The following is a 19951-nucleotide window of genomic DNA, read 5'->3' as shown; positions in this document are numbered from 1 at the left end:
AGAGAGAGAGAGAGAGAGAGAGACAGAGAGAGAGAGAGAGAGAGAGAGAGAGAGAGAGAGAGAGAGAGAGAGAGAGAGAGAGAGAGATGGAGAATAAATTTGTTGAGTATCTCCAGAATTGTCCAGGGGAGAGGATGCTCTAGTGTTCAGAGACTCATCCCAGTTTGTTTGTTTGTTTTAAACAGAAGTATCCCTTATTGTGGAAAAGGGCAATCCACTGGGGTCACTAAAGCTTGATCGAGATACCCACTTAAAGAGAGTTCAACTTTGCTTCCCCTAATTCTTCAAGTAATTTTATGCTTTATAAGAAGCAACATGACTTAGGGAAAATATCACTGGACTAGAGCCAGCATTCAAATGCAGCTGTCGAGACATTAGCTACATGACCACAAGTAAATTATTGAACTCCCTAACCCTCAGTTTTCTCATCTATAAAAAGGGGACAATAATACTTGGACAACTTATAGTACAAAGACTGCCATAAAGTGGTTGAGATAAGCCACTGTGGAAATTTTTCTTGTGTGTAGAAAACTCTCTGAAAACCTTAAACTGCTATCTAAATGTGAGCTCTGATCATTTGAGTCTCCTGAGTGGCGTGGTCAGTGCCAACTTGTCCTGGTTCCTAGATTAGGTATAGCTTCCCAATAAATTAATAAATTATTCTGATTTATTAGTTAGTCTTCTGAGAGTGAGTCTAGAGTGAATCAGCTCCAAGAAATACATGACCTCTATGTAAATTGACAGAGCATCTGCAATGTGTAGGCCCAGACCCGGGTTGGGGTGCCCCCTGCCAATGTGGGGCTACCTCATACAGCTTGGCTCCCTGGGGCACTGGGCATACCATTTTTTCCTTCATCCCAGGGCACCCCTCCCATTTCTCTGGTTCGTTCCCGGGGCAGCTTCCTTGCCTCCCACATACCTGGAGCAGTTGGCCACATGGATGGTGGGTCCTGGGCAGGCCCGTCCACCGCAGCGGGGACGAGGATTGTCGCAGGCTCGAGCTCTGCACTGGCAGGAGCCCGAGTTCTCGCCATCCACGTGCTCACAGGGTTGCCATGGAGACCATGGCCCAAATCCCCCATCCCATGTCAGGTTCCGCACCTGCAAAGAAATAGGGTCTTAGGAGCCTCTGCAAGGTCAGGAAGAAGGGGGGAGGGAGGAGGGTGCCACAGGTGGGGGGGTGGGGATAGGGGAGCCTCAAGCACTAGGAGAAGGTCATGTAGGGGAGAAGCAAGGGCACAGGTGGGGGGAGCCTCCTCACTGGACAAGCTGTGATATTCTGAATCCAGAGGCTCATGTTGGCACTGTCCTCCAGGGTGCTGCAGCGCTGTTGCTTCCCATCCCAGCCACAGTACGGATCCCGGGCCCCCAGGCACTCCCTGAAGGACAAAAACACTGAGACAGAGTCCTTCTCACCACCCCTTCTCCCATTCTAGACATTCCTCTTTGAGCCATGTCCCCCTGGCCATAGTCACTGATTACATAAAACTGAAAATTGTCTGCACCAAGAAAATCAATGTAGTTAAAATTAGAAAAGAAATAAACAAAGTGGTGGTGTAGTGAATAGAGAGCATTGGGCTTGGAGCCCGGAAGTCCTGGCTTCAAATCCAGCTGTATGAGGTTGGGCAACTCATTTAGACCTCTGTTTGCCTCACTTTCCTCATCTATAAAATGGGGATAACTATTGCACCTACCTCCCAGGGTTGTTGTGAGTTACAAATGAGAGAATATTTGTAAGGCACTTAGCACAGTACCCAAAGGCCCAAAATAAATGTTGCGATTACATATTATTATTATTAAGTTGGAATAAAATTTTTCAAATAAGTTCCTCTGATAAAGGCTTCATATCCAGGATATATAAGGAACTTATCCAAATATATAGAAATGACAGCCATTCCCCAATAGATAATCAAAGGATATGAATGGACTATTCTCAAAGGAAGACATTTATGAAATTTCCACATGAAAATCCTCCAAACCACTAGTAATTAGAGGAATACACATTAAAATAATTTTGAGGTGATTAGCAGAGAGAAAGTAGCTTGCCTGATGATCTCAGAAGAGGACAATGAAAGTTTTGGAGGGAAATGAATAGCCATGTCCATTGCCCTAATTATGAGCATTTCTTACACAAGAGGGAGAGGAACTATCATGTATTTTACTTTATTTTTAAATTTTTATTTTTGTTATCATGCAATTCCACATTTCCATATTAGTCATTGTTATAAGAGCACACTCATATAAAACTAAAACCCCAAAATAAAACTGTAAATACACTGATGTGAAAGATAGCATGCTTTGAGCCTTCCATTCATCTCTGACAGTTCTTTCTGTGGAAGTGCAGAGCATTCCCTGTACTAAGTCTTTCATGATACTTCCAGATCATTATGATGCTTATAGTATCCAGGTTTTCATAGTTGATTATATACGATATTGTTGTTACTGTGCACATTGTTCTCCTGGTTCTGCTTATTTCACTCTGCTGTATGTCCTATATGTAGGAATTGATGTTCCTACAGATCTTTCCAGCTCTTTCTGGAATTATCCTACTTATCATTTCTCATAGCACAATAATATTGCATCAATTTGTTTAGCCATTCTCCAATTGATAGACATCTTCTCAGTTTCCAATTCTTTGCCACCACAAAGAGGGTTGCTATGAATATTTTTGTACAAATAGGTCCTTTCCCATTTCTTTTTACCTCTTTGGGATATAGACCTAGTAGTGGTATTAAAGAATCAGAGGGTGTTTATAGCCTTTTGGGCATAGGGAACTATCATTTTTTAATCACTCACTATGTGCTACGTATTGTGCTAAGGGCATCACAAAAAAAAAAAACACATACATACATACAACAACAAAAACAAAATCACAGCTCTGAGGCTCTACCTCACACTCATCAGATCAGCAGAGATGACAAAAAAAAAAAAAAAAAGGAAAATGGCAGTTGCTGAAGGAGCAAAGTGATGTATTGGTTTATTCATTCTAGAAAGCAACTTAGATCTGAGGGACTTAGGACAAAGAATGTAATCCACTTCCAAAGAAAGAACTGTTGGAGTCAGAATGCAGTTGAAAGCATATGATTTTTTAATTGCTTATATGGGTTTGTGTTTGGGGGTTCTAGTTTTATAAAAATCAACAATATGGAAATGTTTTTTGCATTATAATACATGTATAAATAATAACCCAGATCAAATTGTTTGCCAGCTATGGGAGGGGGATGGGAAGGGAAGGAGGAAGATAAGTTCAATCATATTACTTAGAAAAACATGTGAAAATTTATTACATGAAATTGATAAAATAGATGTAAAATAAAAATTAAGGAAAAAAAAAGAAAGCAACTTGGAATTGTACTCAGACACTAAGTTGGGAATATCCTTTGACCCACTGATACCACTACTAACCTTATATTGCCCCACCAAAACAAAACAAAAGAAAGAAGAGAAAGACCCATGTGCACAAAAATATTTAAAGCAACAATTATTTTTCTAGTGCCAAAGAAAGTACCAAAGCGTCTACTTCCTAGATGCTAAGGAAGTACTCATCAGTGGGAAATGGCTGAACAAACTATGGTCAATGAATGTAACTGGGCCATAAGAAATGATGATGGTCACAGATTGTTTTAAAGGAACATGGGAAAAGTTGAGCAAATTGATGCAAAGTAACATGAGCTAAACCAAGAGGACAATCTTATACAGCAATGATAACATTATAAAGAAAATCAACTTTGAAAGATTTAAGAACTCCAGTCAGTGCAATGATCAACCATGATTCCAGAGCACCAATGAGGAGCTTGTAGTCAGCCTCTGGAGAGTGAAGATGAACTCAATGCAGAATGAGATACATATTTTTAGACAAGACCATTAAATGGATTTGTTTTGCCCATCTATATTTACTGGTTATAATGGCTTTGTTTTCTTTTTTTCATTTTGGGGGAGTGGTAAGGAGAAAGGGATCAAATAATGGTGTTGCAAAAAAAAAAAAAAAAAGGAAAAGAGTGAAGCATTTTTTTCTAAAAGCATAGTAGAGAACAGAAGGTTAGAAGGAAATTAAGACAACTACAATTTTGTAATTAATATGCTGTTACTATGTACCTTTTTTAAAAGCAAGCTATACATTATAGAGATTTGTAGTTTCACATGTAAAATTCCCTTTTTCTGTTCTACTTTGCATTTTCTTTTGGTATTTGCTAAGTTTGAAATTAAAAAAATAACATTTCAAAAAAGTAGCTGGTTGGTCCCACATATATCTAGATGTCTACCCTACCTCCCACTGGCCAAATTCCTTTCAATTGGAGCTACCAGGGAAGAAGGCAATGTTACAAAATGGAAAGAATGCTGGTCATCCCAGCTAGAAACAACTGCTGTCTGCTTTGAAATTTGGCACTTCCCTGAATTATACCTCTGAGCATCAGTCTTGCATCATCAGTTACCTAATGGACACATTTATATTTTTTGCAATAATATTTTATTTTTTTCCCCAATTACATGTAGGAACAATTTCTAGCATTAGTTTTTCTCACATTGTGAGTTCCAAATTCTTTTCCTCTCTCCTCTCCCCCTCTCCCCCCAAGATGAAGTTGCTATATAGCAAGTTGCTATCGGTTATACATGCACTATCATGCAATACTTATTTCCATATTCCTTACTGGACACTTTTTTTTTAAACCCTTGTACTTCGGTGTATTTTCTCATAGGTGGAAGATTGGTAAGGGTGGGCAATGGGGGTCAAGTGACTTGCCCAGGGTCACACAGCTGGGAAGTGGCTGAGGCCGGGTTTGAACCTAGGACCTCCTGTCTCTAGGCCTGACTCTCACTCCACTGAGCTACCCAGCTGCCCCCACTGGACACTTTTAATTGGATGTCCCAGAGACATTTTTGACTCTACATGTCCAGAACTGAATTTATTATTGTTCCTCCAAACCCTCCCCTTTGTCAGATTTTCTATTTCTGTCAAAGGCACCACCATCTTTCCAGACTCCCAGGTTCATAACCTCAGTGTTATCCTCAATTCTTCAACCTTCCTCATTCCAAATAAATTCTATCTTCATGGTATCTCTCATAGCCGACCCCTTCTCTCCACTTACGTCTACCATCTTAGTTAAAATCATATGTTACCTACATGATTGCAACAGCCTCCTAATTGGCCTCCTTGCTTCAAATTTCTCATTACCTTACACCATGCCATCAGAGTAGTTTTCCTTATGTACAGATCCAAACCATGCCATTCCCCTACTCAATCAACTCTATTAGCTCTTTAGGGCTTCTAAGATTGAAAACATAATAACTCTTGTTTAGCCTTTGAAGCCCTTCATAACCTGGCCCCAACCTCCCTTTTTAGCCTTGTTGGAATGTTAGCTGGCCCAAGCATGGTCTCACCAGCCCCACCAAGGGATCCCACTAAACTAATAAATAACATTCCATCTCCCAGCTCCATGGACATCCTCCATGCCTGAAGCGCACTCACCTCTATCTCAGAGTCCTTTAAGTACAACCTTTGGAAAGGAGTTCTCTCTCTCTCTCTCTCTCTCTCTCTCTCTCTCTCTCTCTCTCTCTCCCTCTTTCCCTCTCTCTCTCCCCTTACCTTCTGTCTTAGAATCCATACTAAATATTAGTTCCAAGTAACAAGAGTGATAAGGGCTAGGCAATTGGAATTAAGTGACTTGTCCAGGGTCACACTGCTAATAAATATCTGATGCCAGATTTGATCCCCAGGACCTCCTGTCTCTAGATTTGACTCTTTTATCACTGAGCTCCCAACTGCCCCAAGAGCCTTTCCTAATCCCCCTAAGGCAGTGATGGGGAAACTATGGCCAACGGGCCAGATGCGGGGGGGGGAGGGGGGGGAGGGGGGAGTCCTGAAATGTTCTACCTGGCTTCACTACATTATTCCTACAATACAATGAAATGTCGAAAGTGTTGCCTTAGAAACAGACTGACAGATGAGCATTTCCTTTCCTTTGGCCACCTCTTTAAAAAGTTTGCCCATCACTGCCCTAAGGTATTAGTTGCTTCCCTGTCTACCTCATATTTCACTTCTCCATATTTATTTGTATTTATTCACTTTAAATTTCTTTTTTATCCCTTTATCTTCTGTAATGCAAGGTGGCTAACAGAAACTTTTTGCTTCTGTAATTTCTAACAGTCACAAAAAGTCAGTTAGAAGTCTTAGAATCTTCAGAAAGTCAGTTAGAACTTAAAGCTATAAATAGAGGTGAAGTTCCAACTGATGAGGTTTTTGCCTTCTGGCTTTCTCTGTGACTGGAGGCTTTGCTTTGGACTGGAGCCTGTTAGCTGCGGCCTTTCGGCTAGGCTTTGACCTAATTGCTTCAGCCTTGGCCTGTGCTTATTTGTCTTGGGGAAATTTAAACCTATCTCATTTCTCTGGACCTCTCCCTGATCTCTCCATCTACATTCCCCTCCCTTCCCCTGAATTTCCTTTGGGCCCTGGGTGGAAGGGAGGGCTTGGTGATTGAACATTGTGAGTTTTAGTTTCTATAGACAAGTAGAGTATCCTCAAATAAATTACCCCTAGTTTTAGTGATTTAATAAGGCAGTCAAATCTCCTGACTGGGAGAGCAAGCTCTCTCAGTCTAAACCTCTCTGCAACCCATCCCCCACCATCACCCCTCTCCCTAGCAGCAGTTAGAAAATCCTGAACCTCTTTCCCTCTGACTAACCTGAGATTAATAAATCCCCTCGTTACCTACTCAAAGCCTCTGGTGAATCATTGTATTGAAAATAGAGGCAAGAGCTAAAGAGGGAAGGAATCATTTTCTTTTTATTTCTTGAGAGAACTGGGGGCATCCATCTTGGCAGGAAGTACCTACCCGAGACTTCCTCCAGCCATCAGTTTGACTGGCAGGGAGGGGCCCTCTCAACTCCTCCCTTAAGAGACTTTAGAAACTAACAAGAGAAACCCTCCAGCCAAAACCTAAACATTTCTTACTGGCCCTAGTTTTTTCCCTGTATTCTCTGTCTCAAGCCTCTGAGAATAAACCTATTTGAGCTGCCCTCTCTACATACCCCATTTCCTTTATCTCCTATATATCTTCCCTTACCTTCATTTCTCCTCCAATCACCTTATAATCACCTAATATCCCCTTTATCCTTCCTCACACCCAAATTGCCTCATTGACCCACTCAGATTACCTTATTTACTTCTTGATAACACTTCTCACTAAAATGTAAATTCCTAGAAAGCTGGGATAATTTGGCACAAAGTAGGTTATTAATAAATGCTTGTCCACTAATTATTTTGCCTATGTCACACAAGTTGTAACTGTCTAAGGTAGTATTAGAACCTAGGTCTTCCTAACTCCTAGTCTAGCCCTCTTTCCACAAACTGACCCCAATTCATATCCTGGAACTTTTTTCTTGATTTCTTTTTACACTGTGATTCCTTTATTGTATGCTGTTTTTTTTTCCTTTTTGGAAAATAATATAATAAATTTTTCACTAGGCAGGCTTCAGTCAGGGGAGACACTGCCCATAGAAATGGATTAAATCAAGATTTATGGTCTGTCACCATGCACAAAAAGGAAAAGAGACAATACAGATCCAGGGGCATGAGGAGAAGCCTTCCCTGTTTCCAAGTTATTCACTGCTCATCCCTGTGAAGAACTGGGAACTGCGGATGCCTGGGTCTTTATTACAGCCTCCAGATCCTCAAAATGAGCAGCTCTCATGGGGGCTGGGGGCAGGGAGAGTGCTCCTGGCACGTCACTGGTAGGGAAGCTCATGGTGTGGGAGGAGCGGTAACAAATACAGGCTTTGAAAGCAGACATAAGGCTGGGGAGGGACCTTAGAGGCCAAGCCCAATTCCTCATTTTACAGATCAGGAAACTGTGTGCTAGAGAACTGATTTGCTCCTGGTCACACAACCAGTATCTGAGATAGAATTTGAACCCAGATCTGCCTAACTCCAAGTCAAGGACTCTATCTACTCCAACAGCTTTCTAGTGATGAATGGTATACCTACAGGTACACTGGAGTCAGCTTGGAGAGTCACTTGTTAAATTTTCAACACGAGCATTTATACCCCAGAAGCCTATGAAAACTATAAATCAGGGTTTGAGTCACCATCTGGTTGATTGTCTACTCTAGACTTAAAAAGTGATGAAGAAAATGAATAAGTTATAAATAATTAATAACACCAATTATGTATTAACACCCATCATTATTATGTGTTCTGTATTAATATAGTTATGTTAATTATTAACTAATAATTTTTAATATATAGTATGCTAGAGAAAATATTCTATAAAATATCAATAATGTATAATAACAAAAATAAAATAATTAAAGAGTTAATAATGCCAATTAAACTTGAGTGTGTCATGTGTACAGTTTCCACCACCACCACCACCCCCTGCCAAGGCTGATCGCCAAACATTTTCCCAGCACAGAGCAGAGGGATGCTGCTGTGGTCCTCAGCCTTGCCATTCTGAAACATATCTGTAATTCCCCCACCCCCCGCCAGGAGAAGTATGGGGCTGCTATTCCATGTGCCCTAGAGGATCTGGGATATGGGTTTGTCATCAGATTCTGCCTCTACCCCCTGCCACCGGTGTCTGTTCTGCACAATGAGAGGGTGGAAGGAGGTGGCTTTTGCCGTGAGCACAGCGGCGAGCCACACGTAGCTGCAGGCCTGGAGCTAGAATGGGGCCATGGTCGTGTCCTTCTCTTCTAGGAGAAGCAGGATTCCAGCCTCAGAGCCCCAAACAACAGCATCACCTGGCCCAGGGCCTGGCACACAGCTCTTGCCTCACCAATGGTGAATAAGCCCAGAAATCACTTGACTGATCCAAAGTCACACGCTTGTAATAAATGGGAGACACGGGCTTTGAACCCAGATCCTAGGAGTCCAAATCCAGCGCTCTCTCCACTGTGTGTACGGTCCATTTTTCTCCTGCCGGACACAACACAATCTCTGCTTCCCGATCACCCACTGGCTGCTTCCTGGGCCTCGGCATGAGATATGTATGGAAAGAAGTCTCGAGGCACAGGTAGGTGGCTCCATGGATACAGAGCCAGACCTGGGGACAGGAGGTCCTGGGTTCAAATCTGCCCTCAGACACTTCCTAGCTGTGTGCCCCTGGGCAAGTATCTTAAACTCCATTGCCTACCCTTACCTCTCTTCTGCCATGGAACTGATAGTTGTATTGATTCTAAGAGAGAAGGCAGGGGTTTAAAAAAAAAAAAAAGTCTAGCCTTGTGGTTAATGATTTTCATAGATCAAACTTTTCTAAGAAATAGTGATTACTTGTTAACATTCTTATTTGCCATGGTGTCCATTTTCCTATTTCTTCAGAATGAAGTATGTTTAAATTGGTTGTATTGAAGCTTCTGGGACTACACATCTTTCTTCTCCTTGTCATCCTTTCTTCTAATTGGGTATTTATTTTAACCTTTGTTCTAACTAACTAATCTAACCTCACAAAAATTTGACTCCAAGGGCCAGGCCCATCAATTGATGAAATTTTTTAAAAATTAATTTTAATTTGAAATAAAAATATCCATCTTCCCTCATTTGTTGATAAAAAAATGCACTGAGTCAGTTGATGCAGTTTAGTCCCTTTGAAGTATTTTTAAACTCAGGTTGTTCTTCTAGTGTTTTGAAAGTAATTTCATGTCTACCAAGAGACAACCAGGGGCAGCTAGGTGGCTCGGTGGAAGAGAGCCAGGCCTGGAGACAGGAGATCCTGGGTTCAAATCTGACCCCAGCCATTTCCTGCCTGTATGACCCTGCACAACTCACTTAATCCCAATTGCCTAGCCCTTACTACTGTACCTCTGCCTTAGACCTGATACTTGAATTCTTTTTTTTCTTTACATTCTGTCTTAGAATTGATACTAAGTATTGGTTCCAAGGCAGAAGAGCCTAAGGGCTAGGCAATGGGGGCTAAGTGACTTGGCCAAGACCACAGAGCTAGATTGCTGGTAGAGTTGTGAACTGAACCAATCATTCTGGAGGACAATTTGGATATGCCCAAAGGGCTATAAAGCAATGCCTACTCTTTGATCTAGTAATGCCACTACAGAAGTATCCCAAAGAGATTTTTAAAAATGGGGAAAGACCCTGTTTGTAAAAAAACTATTTATAGTGGTGCTTTTTGTGGTAGCAAAGATTTGGAAACTAAAGGGATGTCCCTCAGTTGGGAAATGGCTGAACAAAATGGTATGGGATGGTGATGGAATACTACTGTGCTGTAAGGAAGGATGAATTGGAGGAATTCTATGTGAACCAGAAAGACCTCCACGAACTGATGCAGAGTGAAATAAGTGGAACCAGGAGAACATTATACATAATAACAGCAATACTGTGGAATGATCAACTGTGATAGACTTAGACTCTCAGCAATATAATGATCCAGGACATATGACAAAGAATGCTATCCACCTCCAGAGATAGGAAGAACTGTGGGAGCAGGAATGCAGAAGAAGGCATACAATTTTTCTCTTTAGTTTATTTTATTTTGGAGTTTGGGCTTTATATTATTATTGTCTCATAAAAACGAGCAATATGGAAATACTTTGTGCATGATAATAAATGTACAACCCAGTTTGAATTGCTTGTCAGCTCCAGGAAGGGGAAAGGATGGGAGGGAGACAGATGATTTGGATTATATAACTTTGGAAAATTTATGTGGAAATTTATTGTTACATATAATTGATGAAATAAAATATCTTTACAAAAAAAGATCGCAAAGCTTAGAAGTGTCTGAAGTCACATTTGAACATAGGACCTCCTTTTTCCAGGCTCAGTTCTCTAGCCACTAAGCCACTTGGCTGCCCCACTTGTCTAGATTCCAAGTCAGAAAAGTAAGGGTTAAAAAAAAAGAGAGACACTAGTTTCATTTTTTGTGATGTTTTTGGTCCTCATCCCATCCAGCACCTTCAGGTTTCTTCTCAAAGAAAGTATTACTGGCATACAGAGGCATGAGACTTCTGACAATTGGTAGGAAGCATTTGGTTTCTTCTATTTCTAGATTTTCTTCCAACAAGGCATCAATATGAACAGATAGCATATGAAGGGAGCAGCTAGGGGGACAGAGAGCCAGGTCAGGAGACAGGAGGTCCTGGATTCAAATATTGCCTCAGTCACTTCCTAGCTGTGTGTCCCTGAACAAGTCCCTTAACTCCCATTCTTCTGTCTTGGAACCAACACACAGTATTGAGTCTAAGATGTAAGGTTAGGGATGAAAAAAAGAGAGATTGCCAACAGTCAAATTAATATTTGTAGATGGTCAAAGAGCATGTGTGATTATGCTGCCCCACCCTCCCCACTTTCTGTACCTCTGGCACTGTCCCTTTAGGAACAAAGAATGCGGCCCAGAACTGAGGGCAATTCTGTCTTTTTTTTGTATGTTTCACTGATCAAAAAATAGTCATCACTTGGTGACCAAATTTCTGATGATGACTTGCTTCACCCTTAACTAGGCTGCTCCTTGGACTGCTTAACTCATCCCCCAGCCCCAAGTTCTCCTCTAGATCAGAAGGGATAATAACTACTCTCAGATAGTAACAAAGCACCTAATAAAGCAAATCCTGTCTGTGAGGCTTACCCTTTCTCTAGGAGAAATGGAGGGAAATAATAATAATAATCACAGAATGTATATAGTACCTGTTATGTTAAACACTTTACAAAATATTATCTCATTTAGTCCTCACAAGAGCCCTGTGAGACAGGTCCTATTATGATTCCCATTTTACAGCTGGGGAAACTGAGGCAAACAATAGTCAAGTGACTTATCCAGGATCACACAGAGAGTAAGCATCTGAGACTGGATTTGAAGTTGGGTCTTTCTGACTCTAGACCTAAGATTCTATCCGCTACACCACCCAGCTGCCTAGTTAAAATTTATATAGTACTTTAAGGCTTATGAAATACTTTACATACATCTCATTTGATCCTTTCCAAAACTCCGTGGTAGGTATTGAGCCCCATTTTACAGATTTGGACCCAGGGTCACACAGCTAAGAAGTGTCTAAGGTCACATTTGAACTCAGGACCTCTCAGCTCTAGGCCTGACTCTCAATCCACTGAAGCACCTAACTACTCCTTCTTGTTTGGATTCCAAAGCTTCCCCTGGCTACCCCATGAAGTGAATGAATAAAAGTAAAAAGGTTGAACTCAAGATGCCCAAAAGCCTTAATGATAACATTGAATAAACCAGGAAAATAATATGGGTTCTAGGTCAGCGGAGACCTGAGCCTCCTCTCCCCCTACCCTGGATGCCCCAGCTTACCCTTGGGTGCGATAGGCGGCACACCTCTCCAGCGGGATCCTCAGCACCCCATCGCTGAGCCCCACGAAGAGCACTCGGGCGCTGTGAAGGATGCGCAGGCTACGGAGCGGCTCGCGGCGCCCAGGAGGCAGCACCTGCAGCTCCTCCAGGTAGCAGCCCCGGAGGCTGCGGCTGGCTGTGGAAAGTGCCTTGAGGATGGTGCCTGACTCTGAGAAGGAGGCACGGAGGGTTGTCAGAGACCTTTCTCATGATCTAGGCCCATGTTGGCAAACCTATGGCACACATGCCGGAGGGGGAATGCTCCTCCCCCTCTCCACTTGTGCCTGAGGACATGCCTCACTTCCCCCGCCTCTCTGCCCAGCAGCCAATGGGAGCACCTCTTCCCGCCCCTCTCTGGAGTAAGGGGGAGGCTCACATGCAGTGTGAGGGTTGCAGCTTGGGCACTTGGTCTCTAAAAGGTTCACCACCACTGAACTAGACCTTTTAGAACTAGAACCCAAGGAAAGGGGCATTGCCCAGCAGCCTCCTGCTGTGGGACCTACTGGCATGCCCAGGCAAGGGGGGAGGAGGAGATAGTGATGCTGCCTTGAGGACAGGGGATGAGTGAGATCACACACACACACATGCACACATGCACACACGCACACATGCACACACACATACACATGCACTCTGTATCTGTCTCCCTCTCTGATATAGACACTGGCTTCCTCTAGGCAGTCTACCTTCCTACATGGAGCCTAGAGATTAGAACTATACCAATCAGTTATTTAACAGAGCCATTAGGGACATTGGCTTCTTGCTTCTCAAAGGCTAACATCCCAGTTTATATGTTACCAGAAACCAAAGTAGCATGCAGGGGCAGGGCTCCAGCCCCCAGATCCATTCTTTGCAAACTGCCATGGTCCTAGTGCCCCAAGCAAACACATCCCAGATCCTTGGGTTCCAAGCTGACTTCAGCTGTCTCATAATCAGGCACTCTTCCTCATGGATGAATACTGACTCTCAGGCACACAGCATATTCGTTCATTCTGTCTCCTCTCTCCTCCCTTCCTCATCTCTCACTTTCTCCTTTCCCTTCTGTTTTTCTCTTTTCCTCTTCTCCTCCCTGTCTCCCTTTCCCTCTTTTTCTCTCTTTTTCCTCCTCTCTCTCATCCTTTTCTCTCCTTCCTCCTCTCCCTCCTTCCCTTTGCCTCTCCTTCCTTCTGCTTTTTCACTCCCTCTCCTTTCTTCCTCTCCCTCTCTCTCCCTCGCCCCTTCTTTCTCTCTCTCCTTCTCTCTCTCCTTCCCTCCCTCTCTCACCTCTCTCCCTTCATTTTCCTTTTCCCCCTCTTTCCCCAATCGCTCTTCTCCCTCCCTCTATTCCCCCCTTTCTCCTTCTCTCTCTCCCTCTCCCCCTCCTTCTTCCTCTCCCCAACCTGCTACTTTGTGCTTCTTTCACTTAGTAATTGCTCTCCACACATCATAAACACCCCCATCTGGGTCTCTCTACCATCAGGACATGACTCTGGATCACCAGCATCCAAGGAACATCACAACAGTCCAAGAGTCCAAGGATAGGGTTCATTTTGGTCAGAAAGTGCCCAAATGCTGCAGCTTCTCTGCAGAGTTGTCTGCTTCCCCCGGAGTACTCAGCCCTAATCCAGAGGAGGGTCTCACCGGTGCCAATGTAAAGCACGTGGTAGAGGGTGTCCTTGCCCTGCACGAGATCCACCACCAAGTGAGAGAAGCGGACGCTGTCCTGTGTGATACAGGGGTCCGGAGTCACCGGCTGAACCACCTCACTCATCAGGAACAGTCGCTGGGCATCCTGCAGGCTCCTCTCTGTCAGATTCTCATTGGGGCCAACATCTCGCAAGGTTCCACACTGAGCATCACAAGCAGAGAGACACACAGCCATAAATCCCACTCACAGTTATCCATACCAGCCCCAACCCTCCCTGCATGAATCTCTAATGTGGTCCTTCAGGAGACCCAAATAGTTCGGCCAATCAAGATCATCCTGGATAAAGGACACACCCCTCAGGGCCTACCAGTTTCACCCCGAGTCCCCTTCAGTTTAATGAGGTCCACCTATTGCCCCTCAGGCCCTTTCTGGCCATGATATCATTCCACTGAGAGATAAGGAAAAAAGGGGAAATGAGCCAGGCATGCCTAAAAACTGGGTTAGGAGTTCGGATTGTACACAAGTGGCAGGAGGTAGTACCCAAAGAGTGGGGAGGGGGCGAGTGCCTAGGGGTCTGAGGAGTTCATAGAGAGTTTGCTGCCAAAGATTCTATTGTCAGACTTATTTCTCTACTTTCTACAAACACTGAAAAATCCCAGCCCTGCTCTCCCTACCTCTGAGTGTGGGCTGGCAATCTGGAAGAGAGTCAGAAAATCTTAATCCTAATCTTGACTATATTACTAGCAAGTTGTTAAACCTTGGACAAATCATTTCAGCTCCCTGGGTCTCAGTTTCCCCATCTATAAAAGGAGGGGATTGAATCAGATGAGCTCTAAGGGGCCTACAGAACTGACATTTTATGAATCTATGATTCTTAAAGTCCTCCAGCCAAACCATTTTCTTCCCTACCAACTCCATTCCTTTCTTTACCCAGACGAGGAGATGACACTTGCGCCAAAAATGGGCAATTGATGATCTTTAGTAACCCAGCTCTGGCCACCTCAGGATACTCAGTATTGATCCAGTAAATTGAAAATGGTCCCTTTCCCATGACTCCTACCCTTAGGACATAGCATGACCTTAGAAATCATTATATTCTATCAGGGACAGTCCTGAACCCCGTGAATCCCTATAGCCAGACTGGAAGGGTCTGGGGGACCCCATGACTTCTAGTGGCCAGAGAGAAAAAGGTTGGGGGTTGTACTTGAAATGTGAAAACAGACTTAAGGTGGTGGTGATAGGAGATGAGGGATGGGAGGGGGAAGCAGAAGGGTAACCATACCTGAAAATTGGGGATAGGGTTGGCAATGGGGAGCCAGGCAGCCCTTGGGTTCTCCTGGTAGCGGAAGGGGCCATTGAAGGCCTGGGAGATGGCACTGAGGTTGAAGGCGCAGACAGCGGAAGCAGCGATGCTATTTCTGGAAGGGAGAGGAGGTGGGTGGAATTCACTGCAGGCAGGTCTTCCTCTCCCCTCCCCTTCCCTTCCAAGTTGCGATTAAAAAGTCAGCCATGAGTATTTAGAAGGTATCTCGTTATTCTTAGTTCTCTACTGTCTATCCTACCGTTCCATCGTGGCAAGGGAGGGTGAGACCAAGTCTCTGAAGTCACATCAGGGGAGACTAAGTTCGGACAAGCCGGATCTGCTCCAGGGATAGACCATGCGTCTGTCCTGTGCGATCTTGGAGAGAAGGCCTGTCTTTTGTCTTTCTTTATATTCCTAGCACTTAGCACAGTGCCTGGCACATAGTAGGTGTTTCATAAATGTTTACTGTCTGACACACATATACATATATACCACGTACATATATATGCTTGTTCATGTACATTTCTCTCCCAATAGAATATAAACTCCTTGAGAATGGGAGAATTTTCATTTTTTTTTTTCTTTCTATCCCCAGAGCCTGGCACATAGTAGACACTTAATAAATGTTGATTTTCTGGCTGAAAAGTCAAGAATACCACACAGTTGTATGTTGGAAGTTAGTCTAATGGGTAAAACAGGATTTAAATTTAGAGATCGAAGAGACCTCAGGGACCACCTAACCCGATCTCCTCATCCTATAGATGAGGAAACTGAGACCATGGATCAAAAAGTATTTAATAAGGGGGCAGCTAGGCAGCACCATGAATAGAACACCAGGTCTGGATTTGGGGGGTCCTGGGCTCAAAGCTGGCCTTAGACACTTCCTGGCTGTGTGACCCTGGACAAGTCCCTCAACCCTCATTGTGTAGTCCTTACTGCTCTTCTGCCTGGATACTTAACACTGATTCTAAGAAAGGAGGTAAAGAGTTCTTTTTACAAAAAGTATTTAGTGAACCCCATATTTGGAGGGAGTCAGAGGCCATATGATATAGTCCCTGTCCTCAGGGAGCTTACACTACCCATTGTCCAATTACGTAAAACAAGATGACTGTAGAGTTAAATGATAATTTTATGGTATTCCTTGTGAAAAAGCATTTACCAGTATACTTTCTTACTCTTGAAACTACATCACAGAGAGGTATTTTTCCCCCATTACTTGGGCATAGGTGGCATTTCCCCACAGAATGCCAGTTCCTTGAAGCCAGGGAATATTTCACTTTTGCCTTGCCTTGCATGGAGTAGGCATTTAATAAATGCTGGCTGACTTGAATTACTAAACTTCTATTATGTACCCCATCCCAAGGCATTCCAGCCGTCAGGGAGTAATACGCAGGTCCTTCGACTTTTAACATGGTTAACTGTGAGGGTGATGTGTGTGTCTGCGTCTAGGCAGTGATTCATTTTAAGATGTCCCTTAGAAAACTGAAATATTGACCAAGGAGCTACAGGTGAAGGATGAGGGTGTCGGGGATCTGAAAACCATATTCCAGAAAAAATATTTACAAGAACTGAGGATATTAGCCCATAGAAAACTGTGAGGAAACCGATGACTCTCTGTGAATAGTTGAAGACCTACACTACAGAAGGGAGAAGAGAGATGCTTCCTGTTTACATAGAAGACCAGATGATCAACAAATGTATACAATAGGCACAATAATGGCTAACATTTATATGGTTTATATGTATATGAAATATATATAAAATGTATATTATTGTTATTCAGTCATTTTAGTTGTGTCTGGCTCTTGATACCCCCATTTAGGGTTTTCTTAGCAAAGACACTGAAGTGGTTGGCATTTCCTTCTCCAGCTCATTTTGTAGATGAGGAAATTAAGGCCAACAGGGTTAAGTGACTTGTCCAGGATCACACAGCTAGTAAGTGTCTGAGGCCACATTTGAACTCAAGAAAAAATTGAGTGTTCCTCACTCCAAGCCTTGACACTGTATCAGTAGCTGCCCCAAAACAGAATAGTTTGGAGATAGTGTTAACACATAGTTTTCTAAATCAACATGTAGCCCACAGGGATCCCTAAGTATGACTTCACAGCTCCTGTTTCTACCTGAGTTTGGCACCACTAACCTAAGAGGTTAAGTGACTTGTTCAGGGACACAGAGCCAGTGTGAGTCAAAGGCAGGACTTGAATCTAGGTCTTTTTGACTTAGAAACCAGCTCTCTACCACAGTGCTATAGTCCTTTGGCCTATTTGTTTTATTTGAAGTTTTCACATTAAAATTCATTAATGAAACTAGTTTTGATCTTGAGACCATATTGGTCTCATAAAAAGTATTTGGTAAGATGTTCTCCTCAATTATTGAGACTAATTCGTGTAGCCCAAGTTGTAATTATCTTTAGATGTTTGATAGAATTCATCTGGAATTCTATCTGTCTGTACCAGAGCATTTTCTCTCTTTCCTTTACAGTCTGTTCAATTTAATTTTTTTGCAACTGGGTTGTTTAGAATCTCTACTTCATGTTCTGTTAATTTGGGTATTTTATATTCTTGTGGGTAATCACCCAAGTCTTTGGAATTTTCAGTTATGCTAGCATATAATTGCATATAGGATTTTCTGATAACCCTTTATATTTTCGTTGTTATGAATTCACCTTATTCATTTTTCATTTCAATAATTTGATCTCCTCCCCTCTCCTTTTTGGATGGGGTAACAAAAGTTAATCACTGCGGGTGTCTGGAGTCTAGACCACCAGCAGCTGCTTCCCAGCCTATAAAGCCTATGGATTCCCTTTCTGAGAACAGGGGTGGGGGAGATGTGCTCTGAAAAGAGTGGGGGAGGCCCAGACCTAGAATGCTGGCATGGGGTGGAAGGGGAGAGACAGAATTAGGAGCAGGTACAATGAGATCAGCCTCTGGGAATCTGGAGGCAGATGGAGGAGAGCTGGCCGGATTATCACTGGGATCAGACGGACTCTGGGTCTTTGAGCCAAGACTAGAAGAAAGTGGTAGACTCCTCCCCCATAGCACCTCTCCAGAATGATAATTCCCATTTCTACAGGGCTTCAGGGTTCACAGAGGTGGGAGGTATGAGAATTGTTATCCCTGGATAAGGAACCAGATCTGGAGAAGCTAAGGTTTGCCTCATTGCCATGTTGACGGTAAGTGTTTGAGGCAGGACTGGAAGTCAGGTCTCCTGATTCCCCCTCCCAGACTTTTTGGACATTGCCTGGTAACAGAAGGGGCTTAATAAATGCTTGCTAATTGATCAGCAATCAGAAGCTGTTCCCAAGAGGTATTTACTTAGACACACCATGGTGTACACAGCCCTCCGCTCAAAGCCATCCTTACAAGTATTGGATGTAACGGATAAAAATCTCTTTTCAGCAAATAGCATTATAGAGATTATGCCAGAAACTGCATGTAGAGACTACCCTGAACTCTTCATGCTTTTTTGCTTCCTGCAGGTGCACAGGCTAGCCCCACTTAAGGACCAGCTCCTGACTGACTGAGGAAGAAAGAAGGAAATAAATGAGTTTCCATCTGAGGCAAAAATCTCCACCTGACCCGTCTTCTACGTTTCTCCATATGGTCCTGTCTACAACCCCCTCAACTCTGTCTACCATCTGTTTCTGGCTTCTGCCTAACTTCTGGACACTGAATTTGTTTCTGCTTTGTAGCTTTCCCAAGCCATGCTTACTGGCTCCAGAATCTGAGGTTCCAGATTCAAGTCCCATCTCTGTCACTTACTATAACCTTGAGCAAGCCTTTGGGCCTTCTGCTTCTTCATGTGTAAAATGAAGGGGCTGAATGATTCCGGATGATCAGTGATGAGGCATGATACCCATCTCCTGATGCAGAGTAATGGAATCAGTGTATAAAATGAGATGTATTTTTTTAAAAAACATAACCAATGTGGGATTTGTTTTGGTTATATCTGTTAAAAGGATTTTCTTTTCTTTTTTCTTTCTTTCTTTTCCCAATAGAGTGAAAATGAGAATGGTGAGCAGGAGGGGAATTTTTTGTTGTTGTTAACTGAAAGAAAAAATTTAATTAAAAAAATGAATAGGCTTGTCTAGGTAACTCCTACAGGTCCTTCCAACTCTTCATCTATGAGACTATAAACCCCTTCTGGCCTTGGTCTTTCCAGACCTATTCATTGCTTCTCTGGACGTAGCCTCCCACAGTGACCCTCCATGTCACCTGCGGATGAGCCTGGCTGTACAAAAGAACAGGGTATAAGGAAGCTCTTTCAGTGTTTCCTTAGCCAGCCCAGAACAAAAGTGCTTTTTTCATTTGGTTACTAAAAACCCTAAACAATGTCAGATCTGATACAACTCTTGCTTTCTTTGGTTTCCATTCATTTATCTGCCCTGGGGGACAGTGGGGTACAGGGGAAAGAATACTGGATTTGTGGCAATTAATGGATAGGGTATAGAGCACCAGGCCCAGAGTAGGAGGACCCAGATACTTCCCAACTGTGTGACCTTGGGCAAGTCACTTAACCCTGTTTGCCTATCCCTTGTCTCTCTGTCCTAGAGTTGGAACTAGGACAGGAAGTAAGGAAAAGAGAGAGAAAGAGGGAGAGAGAGAGAATGAGAGAGAGAAGGAGAAGGAGAGGGAGAGGGAGAGAGGAGAGGAGAGGGAGAGGGAGAGAGGAGAGGAGAGGAGAGGAGAGGAGAGGAGAGGAGAGGAGAGGAGAGGAGAGGAGAGGAGAGGA

At 43.2% G+C, this 19951-nt stretch overlaps 1 protein-coding gene across 2 annotated transcripts in view; it reads right to left on the bottom strand.

The window, feature by feature from the left end:
• SEMA5B (semaphorin 5B) overlaps nt 1-19951 on the bottom strand; it is a 68675-nt gene that overhangs the window by 10023 nt on the left and 38701 nt on the right. For both annotated transcript variants that reach the window (XM_044666734.1, XM_044666735.1), the window contains exons 8-12: nt 15200-15335; nt 13911-14118; nt 12252-12459; nt 1262-1379; nt 920-1101 (exon numbers count right to left, since the gene is read on the bottom strand). In XM_044666734.1, coding sequence (XP_044522669.1) covers nt 920-1101; nt 1262-1379; nt 12252-12459; nt 13911-14118; nt 15200-15335 — 852 coding nt within the window. The remainder of the gene's footprint in view (nt 1-919; nt 1102-1261; nt 1380-12251; nt 12460-13910; nt 14119-15199; nt 15336-19951) is intronic.

The sequence above is a fragment of the Gracilinanus agilis genome, chromosome 3 (genome assembly GCF_016433145.1).
Source record: "Gracilinanus agilis isolate LMUSP501 chromosome 3, AgileGrace, whole genome shotgun sequence".
NCBI classification, from domain to species: Eukaryota; Metazoa; Chordata; class Mammalia; order Didelphimorphia; family Didelphidae; genus Gracilinanus; species Gracilinanus agilis.
Note: the sequence above shows the minus strand (reverse complement) of the source record. Positions and strands in the feature narration are given on the sequence as shown.